The 9,621-nt window shown below is 28.4% G+C and overlaps 1 protein-coding gene across 4 annotated transcripts in view; it reads right to left on the reverse strand.

Moving 5' to 3' along the window:
• LOC108690763 (BAI1-associated protein 3) overlaps positions 1-9,621 on the reverse strand; it is a 44,876-nt gene that overhangs the window by 13,872 nt on the left and 21,383 nt on the right. For all 4 annotated transcript variants that reach the window (XM_018198227.1, XM_018198226.1, XM_018198223.1 and 1 more), the window contains exons 3-6: positions 4,838-5,009; positions 2,552-2,719; positions 2,348-2,414; positions 1,753-1,942 (exon numbers count right to left, since the gene is read on the reverse strand). In XM_018198227.1, the coding sequence (XP_018053716.1) occupies positions 1,753-1,942; positions 2,348-2,414; positions 2,552-2,719; positions 4,838-5,009 (597 nt within the window). The remainder of the gene's footprint in view (positions 1-1,752; positions 1,943-2,347; positions 2,415-2,551; positions 2,720-4,837; positions 5,010-9,621) is intronic.

Here is a 9,621-nt window from a genome sequence, read left to right on the forward strand (position 1 = left end):
TCTCTCTCTCTCTCTCTCTCTCTAGATCTAAAAATATAATCCAATCAGGGCAAAGAAAATTGTTAACAGTTGCAAAATAAACGAGAAATAAAAAAATTAATAAAAATATTTACACAAAATAAATAATAAAATAAAACTTTTATAATCTAATATTTGCATCTTTAAAACTTACATCTTAAACGCGGATTTGCTTTTTTAATCCTTTTGAGAATGGCGGTGTTAAGTAGAACACAACAGTTTTACAATCATTTTATGACTGTCTATCTGCTATGATATCATTCCTTTTTCTCTAGATCTAAAAGTAATATAATCCAATCAAAGAAAACTTAATTTTAACAGTTGCAAAATAAACGTTCTGCTGAACGCAGCCAATAACTTCACATTTTTCATCTCTTTCAAATATTTCTTTTCTTATAGAATATATTTCAAGCTATATTTAAATTATTACATTTTATTTTATATTTGTCTTGTATTAGTTACAGAATACACGAATCCATTTTATTTGCAAATGTATATTGTAATACAATGATCTCGTAAGATAGATAGGAGTTTGACTAATTGGCAAATTATGTCGTTGCTGGGAATAGAGTCTTAAGTTTTCCTCACAAAGCTTCCAAATCTTCAATGCCAATATGCAGCATGACATCCGCTCTCGCAGAAGCCGGATGGAATTTCACGCGGTTAACGAAGAGCATACACGATGCACGACACTTCCGTAGACGTCGCGTGTCTCGTTGCAGCTAGTGATGCACTGTACGCTCTAAGCTCTCTTGTCGTTACATTAATCACTTTACTTACACCACCAGGTGGCGAATGGAACAATATATGAAGATACACAGCAAAATGGGCTTGTTCTCTCAATGCTCTTGCCCGTTCTCTATTCCAGAGAACGATTCGCTCACAGAACTTGCTGCATCCGGCGCGTCCATTGTACACGCGTCGTATTGTCGCAAATGTCGTCGGAGTTAGCGTGTAGTAAATGCACATATCATTGTGGATTCGTAACATTCTAGATTGGCACATGCTGATTTCTTAAGCCGTAATCTTCTATTATGCCAAAAATATAGTCACGTTGCAATACTTTCTAGTAGAAGATGGATAAAGAATTTAGAGTGTCGCGGGATATTATTAATTTGTGTGTTTTTTGTGTGTTTATAAAGTCGTAAGAAATTATAGAACAATATTTATCAATTTGTATTCATTTCATTCTTTCCAAAAGTAATACTAGTTAAATATTACTTTCTATGATATTAATTTTTTAAGTCATTTATCTTAAGTAGCACACTATCAATTTTTATCGTGCCGCTAATAACGGTAGATAAGATGCAATTTTTATGATGAACAATAAATGACATTTTCGCGAGAGAATACAATCACATCATTAATATCAATCATGTTATAATACCAATAATAGTTAATGTTTGTATACTGTCAGGGTAGAAGATATTTTAAAAGGATAAAGTTCAATTCTACGTCTACAATATGTTGACATATTTCCTATGAAATAAACAATAGAACTTCCATGAGTAGTAGTTTTATTTAGAATGATTAACACAATATCTGTCAGACTAGAAGATTACTAGACATCCTAAACTAGACGTGGTAAGATTTGCTCACATCATCTCGTATTTCTAATTATATAATAATTGAATAACTACAGAAATTATAATAATATTTTTACAAAACGTTTACGTATTTTCGTAATTTTATTATTTGATATGAAAATATAATCATTTCTTCCCCTCAACTTACCTGTGATGCTTTCGAAGCTTTTCATGATGAGAGTTCTCGATGTCGACGCCATCGGAAAGGGCGCGAATTGCTTGCCTCGGGGATGCTGGAGGTGTATGCGGCGAATGCGCCGTTAAATTCGTTTGTGGACTCAATGGTGCACCTGGGTTGCCGGGCTGTATTCCCAGCATACAGTAAGGATCGCTAAATCCTAAAGAACATGAGAATATACTCTTTAAAGTAAAAAGAGTATTGTGTATAGTCTGTATGTGATTTTTATTTTATCTATTATATTCCGATAATTTCTGATATTTTAGTCAGAAAATTTCTTGCAAGTGTATGGTAGAAATCTTTTTGCAGTAACAGTATCGAGCAAGAACAACATTTACTGCAACTAAAATTTTTTCAAGATTAAATATTTTCATATAACTAAGTTTTAACTAAGTGAAAATTTTGTTAAAGTTTTAATTTGCTCTTTAAGTTATTTATTGAATATGATTTTGTCATTTATTTGTAATCGGGAAGCTTAGTTTTATGGGATAGTTAGTACTTTTACTCGTTTGTAATTCAAAAGGTAATCGCAGCTCGGAATGAAATCGACAATGAATTGACTTACCATTGACGTCCTTTGCTTCAAGTCCATCAGCTTCGATCACCACCACGCTTAGCACAACAATAGGTGGCTGCAATAGTAAATAAGTTTTATTTTATTTAGTTTTTATTGCAATACAAAATAACGGTACTTTGATGACATATTTTGAACAGAAGAGAGAAAAGCTGAGATATCGTATTTGAGAAGAAAGTTAATAAACGGATATACCTTTTCTTCTGAGGCAATATTGAGATATCGTCGGTGCTGATCCTGTGGGACTCCGAAAGCTTCTTGGGCATATCGATAAAGATCTTCCTTGTAATGCGCGTATTGTCCTGTACTGGCGCCTACAGTGTTTGCAATTGTGTAAAGAACCTCTATGTACAATTGCTCCATCTAGAAAGTAATATTCAATTTTTTAATAATGTTCAGCATATAATAAGTTGTTTACGCATAATTGATATTTTTAGAAAAAGTATATTTAAATATTATATATTTAAAAAGTGTTTTTCAATCATTTTGCACAGAATACAAAATAAATATTATTAAAATAACCATGTTATATATATTTTATTTAAAAAATTGTTTTATTAAATACCTAACATTTATTATAATAAAGATTACAATCATATTATTACTACAGCAAAAGTTATTTTATTGCACAATTATAATCATTAAAAGCAATTTATTTTACGAAACTGTAACTCAAATAGTAATGTTAAATAATATTAACAATAATGCTATAAATTCTTCTCTTAAAATATATGGGAAATTCTATTGCAAGATGATTAAGTTAAAGATTTCCTTTGTCTAGTTAAACAATCGTGTTTCTCTGTTTCTTTTTGTAAGAATTTAAAGCAATACGATATTCATTATACGAAGAAAAGTACAAACTCGTTTTATAGAAGATAGAATATAAATTCAAGAGGTGTCGAGCTTAGCCGATATTATGTCATTTAATTCGAAAACGGAAAAACACATATATTATTAATTATTATTTCATTAAAATAATAAAAAATTATCGAGTTTAAGAAAATATTAATAAATGAATTTGTAGAAAAATTTGAAAATGTGTTCGTTAGTAAACATCATACTATTATATATAATCATTTCATATTTTTATTTTATATTAATATTATTGTATGAATTTATATTTAGAGAGAGAAGCAAAAGATAATTATAAATAATTCTGTAATGTTATTATAGCAGACTCTCCATTCCATGTCACTTTTCGATATTACAAAAAATATTCTTCTCTCTTTCTTATTAACAAAGCGATGACATCGGCTTTTTGCCAATTAATCTCTTACGAAACATCTATAACAACCTTTACGCTACGAAGATGATGGGGACAATGAATAAAGATTAAAAAGAGTCGGGAGCGGCAGGAATATTGTACCTAAGGAAATTGGAAGAGAAAAGTACGTTAAAATAATGAGCAGAGTTTGACATGAGAGTTTCGGTGAAAACTCGCGAACTTTCGTGAAAAAGCTATTTACTTAAAAGTGTTTTTCCGCTTGGGTATTTATTTTACGAGAGTCAAGAGTTTGCAAGACGACAGTGCGAAAAATTGTGCGATTGTCTAGGGACCCACAACGAGAAAATTACACATATTTTACCGAAAGAGATAGGAAATACATAAGTTTATGATGGTTATATCCGTATCTATTTATCACAAATCCGGAGACATATAAATGGAACTCTATAAATTCACAGGATCCGTACATTTATAAATATTATATAAACAATATTTAGAATTTATGTGTATTTTTTTGGAGCACGGCAAATATACGTGTTCGTATAATTTTTAAACAACATATTTGTCAACATTGAAAAAATTTCATATTAACATTACATTTAATATTACATTTCTACATATAAATATAAATTAATAATTATATTTCCCTCTGCAAATATATACGATTATATAATGTTGTTGCTAACGTATTTTCTATCAATTTTATTGAATAGATAGTTAGGCGATTTAGTAAGTAATAATGAAGAAATTACAGAGCGAATTGAATTTAAAAGCTTCGAGATTTGAAATCAGAACATCGACTTGGAAATACGGATTTCGTGCGCGCATTATAGTTGGTGACGTCGAAACGACGTACTCTCATTATGAGTTTTCTACCTGTTAGTTCGATCAGCGAACGAGGCCGTCTGACCCAAACGACTCAACTGACTTTATCTACTTAGAATAATACTTCAAACGGAATGGACGTAACTACTCGTCCGCATGCAAAGCCCGTTGCAATCAGAATGACGTGTGTTAAATGTAACAACGTTAGGTCGCATGCGATATAGTCGTAGTGCGAAAATGTGGAAAATTTGCCGCACTTGTACTAACAACTGTAAAAACTTTGCCAGAGTTTATAAAATAACAAAAATTAGGACATAAAAAATCACTTGGTTCTTTGAAATTGGCACGAGAAAGTAAAATAAAATTTTTACAATGAAATAAATAAAAATTATATATGTGTTATATAGAAAATAAATGAAATTGCAAAATACCTCTTTTTTGCTAAGCCGATATGGTTGCGAAGTCAAATTCGAATCTCTGGACGGCGGTGGCGGTTCCTTCGCTCTTGCTTCCACTTCCTGAAGGACAACGAGTCTCCGATTCTCCTGTTTCCAGGATAATGCGGTAAAACTTTCAAAAAAAGATCCATCTGTTTCTTGAACACTGTAATCAACAGACAATTAAGTATTAATAATTTATATTTTTGTATTGTGTTGTGATATAAAAAATAGATTAATTTTGTTCATAACAAATAGAGAAATTGTATAGTAAATATACTTAATTACATAACAAATATAATATTATGTAGTAAAAGTTCATATTATAATTAATAACATATTTTAAAATTATTAGCTATCTTTAATATCTGTCATGAAATACATTTATATTTAAACAAACATTTCAATGATAGACAAATCCAAATATGCACGTTATATTAATAATAACAAATATAGTAAAATATTAGTAAATAAAGCAAACACATGCCTGTGCATGTGTTTGCTTTATTTACTAATATTTTACTATATTTGCCGTACTTTTCAAAAACATGAGAACTTTTCTCTACAATAAGCAGATTCAGATTTAATTTTAGTCTTGATTTGTTATTTTATACATTTATATAAAAAATATTTTTAAATAGAACAGCTAACATTTATAAATGATTATGACTGAACAATTGATTTACATTGCTTTTGTATCATTACATATGCATTTATGGCAGCTAAATGCATGTATGTTTTGTCCTTATATTCTAATGCAAGCAAGTTTCGCAATATATCAATGCACATTGCGCGATTTGCATTTGTTAATAAAGTCGTATTTCCGTATTTCATGTAGTAGCTTATTAATTCAGCGATTTTTTCACGTCGCGTGTACACCCAGTTTCGCAATCTCGCGAAACTATCGATCGCTATCGATGCTTTCTCTCCCTCTTTCTGCTTCTTTTCTTCTCTCTTCCCTTTCTCTCCCTCTCTCTTTCTCCTCCTCTTCCCTTTCTCTCTCTCTTTCTTTCTCTTTCTTTCTTTGCGTTAGAATTTTAACGTGTGCGTGTCAAATGCAAAATAATAAGCAAGCTAGTAAATTTTTTGAATACTAAAGTTTCGTTTCGACATCTCATTTTTATAATTATTTATCCAACAATTATATTTGATCATCTGATATTCGCAAATAATATTTGTACTTTTTCTAATAATACTTTGTCTACTTTATGATTTCCCATATATGCATATATAATTATATATAAAGAATGCCCCAAAATTCGCGATTCAAAGTACTATAGCAAAAAAGGTCTCAAAAAATTAAATAAAAAAATCATTCTATTTTAAGAAATTTTTTATTTTAAGTAATAGTTTCTGAAATATAACGATTTACACATGGCCAATTACGTTTAGATAGCACTTAGTGAGTGCGCTATAAGAAAAATCATAACTTATATATATATATATATATATATGTGTGTGTGTGGGTGTGTGTGTATATATATATATATGATAAATGTTTCAATTCAATATAAGATTGCAATGACAAAAATGAACAGAATCGAAGCTTATATAGAGTATATCTTATACACAGATTTATTTATATCAAATATCTATAATTTCTTAAACAAACATGTATATTATATATCCATTAGCGATAATTTTTGTAAGTATTGATACATCGAAAATTCTAATGTCAAGGTTCATATAGAAAAATATTGTAATAACTTTTAATTTTAACTATCAGTCACTCTCACTTTTGCTAAGAAATAGCTTTTTTTTGTATGCGATTGTTGTTAATGCGATTATTGGAATAAGGATGGCAGTCATGAAAGCACAACACTAATCTAAGAGAGGTCGTTAAGCAACATGATGGCGCAAACCTATAATTGTTCCAAGATGATAGGAATCTTGGTTGCCTTGATAAGCATCATAGGAACATTCTGTGCATGATCGCTCGAATTAAACTCGAAGCATACGAAGTTTTACTGTTGACTTCCTCGTATTCTATCTTGCAAAACGTGTAGAACAGAAATCCACAAATGAGCTCTTTGCACAAATTTCTTACTTGATACAAATTTATATAACACTATCGCTAGAAACATTCAGCTTATAGAATAAAATCGTTTAAATTTTAGAAAATTCATTAGAATTTTTTAGTTTGACAATTTTTATATTTTTCCTCTTAAATTTTTCTTTACTTATATCAATAAAAAAATTTTACAGATTTTACTCAATCTTAAAATTAAAAGAAATTCAAATTATCGTAAAGAAAAAAATATCGAATAAAAAATATATTTGTAAAATATATATCTTTATTGCCATCTGTAAAATAGCATGTAAGAAAATCAGCAATAAAAAACGCTTTGTGCATAAAGTAAGCTTGGAACTGTGCATCATTTACATAATGTATAGCATTGATGGTCTCTTTTATGGCTTGCATAATTCGTAAATCAATGTATTAATAATTCAAGCAATTGTTTTATTAATGTCTTTGTAATAAAAAAGAAACGACATTATGGATGTTCTTCTGTTAATTTAGTTTTTAATTAAGTAAATGATTCTGTGATGCATTTAGATGACTTGTTTTTACGTTGCAGCTTAATTAGTAAAAAAAGTGTGCAATTTTATTTCCATTTCTGTAATTATTACGACGAGAAGTGAGAAAGGATTACGTAACTCTCACATGCGAGTAAAACGAAGTAATTCGATTATTCAGTTCTACGGCAAATGTTGCTCTCAGAAGTCACACGTGCGTATGATTTCAATCGATAAACAACACACATCAATGAACATCTATTCGATTCCCACTAATTAGAAACATCCACGTGTAATTTCTTTGAAATAATTTCTTTATATTTATGCAATATTACAAATTTTTTCTTGTAATAACAATTTTATCTACCTTAAAATATGATATTCAAAGGAGTTTCGAGTCTGTATTTTTTAAAAATTAAATTTGCAACCTATTTGTAATTGATTTTTCTATAACAATTATCAAATAAACAATTATAACTTTTATAAATAATTTTTAAAATAAAATAAAATAATTTACATATATAGCACTAAACTAAATTTATAAATATTAAAAATATATAACATTAATTATTAAAAATATATAAAGTCTAGTCGATATCAAGTTCATGTTTTCTTTTTTCAATATTTTCGATAAGTCTAATTGACATCTTAATATGGTGACAACTATCAATCTCTCAATTGAATTAATATGTATATTTAATATTATAATATAATTAATCATTTCTCCAATTTCGATCAATATGGATCGCTATGTGACTAATATTCTATCTGTTCTATAGAATACAAACTTGTGTTATTTGCATTTTTTATAAAAATTTCTTTTTTTTGTAGAATTTCTTTCACTGCTAGAAATATAGGGTCATAATAAAGTAGCGAGTGCGGTAGCTAAATCAGAGGTGCAAAGGCATGTCACTGGAAAGAAACAGTGAAGACAATAATGCTGTCAACGTGGTTTTTTACAAGGGACCAGGCAAGCGGACGTGAAAAGAGTTGTTCGAGGAGAAAAAAATGCTACGGAGGAACACAACCAGCAATGGACATCCTCGTAATGGAAACCGAAAGCGCGCCGACGACATTCTTCTCATCATTCTACGTCGAGAGTATGTTCGCCACGCTATGAATTGTAATTTGATCATCGTCGACTTTCATCACATCTTCAGTCAACTTTCAAAAAGCCCATTTTATAAATTACAATACTTTAATTAAGAAAAAAAAACACAAGCAATTTTCCTAATTTCCTATTATCACATTGTTCTGAATCTTTATTTATATAAATATTAAATTTATATATATTTCTTTTTTTATTTCTAGAAAGATTTATTTTTAGAAAATTAATCTATGATCTATATTATTTATAATTAATATTATTGTCATTATTATCTGTATAATTGCCGATTTTTACTTCTTTAGTTTCTTTACGTAAAACAATTATTAGAATTGTCAGAACATTTTATTTAATGGCTAAATAAAAAAACTTGTTAAATCTTCTTTTTTCTTTATCATCAAAATAAATACATTACAATAGAAATCGTATGATAATTAGACTTATAACATATCTTATAATATTTTCAAGATTGTATGAATTAATTATGAATTCGTTCTTAATTATTATTTTATAACTTCTCTTTTTGTTTATTGTAAAATTATGTTAGTTTTTTGTTCTTTTTTTAAGATTAATTATGCAAAGTTAAGAAATTGAAGCGATAAGATTCTTAACAGTATACTAAATACTATATTTAAAATAAAATATATTGCACGAATATTTCTGTATATCCTCAGTGCTATAATTTACTGGTCCTGGAAGGAAATAAAGTACTCAGGAAATGAAATAAATAACTTAGGCATCGGTTAATTATACACTGTGTTAACTAATCTTATAAATAGCTTACAATTTATTAAAGCTATAAAATATAAGAAATTTTTTCAAAAATACAAGTTCCTGACAATGAGTTGATATATTTACTCAGTCAGTTAAAACAAATTCAATACAATATAAGAAGTTAATAATTATTTATATACTCAATACAAACAAATTAGATACTTACTTTTTAGCAAGCGTTAAATTGTTAAATATCAATTGTACAAAGCAAATTTTTAAATTTATATAAATGGATTTAGATTTAATGTCTCGCGCTTAAAATAAATATTTTATAACTTAATTTTATAACTTTTGTAGCTCAATTTGCATGGTTCATATAATATTCATATAATATTTAGTTATAATACAAAAAAGTATATTGAAAAAGTAGATTTATTTACGT

The sequence above is a fragment of the Atta colombica genome, unplaced genomic scaffold (assembly GCF_001594045.1).
Source record: "Atta colombica isolate Treedump-2 unplaced genomic scaffold, Acol1.0 scaffold35, whole genome shotgun sequence".
NCBI classification, from domain to species: Eukaryota; Metazoa; Arthropoda; class Insecta; order Hymenoptera; family Formicidae; genus Atta; species Atta colombica.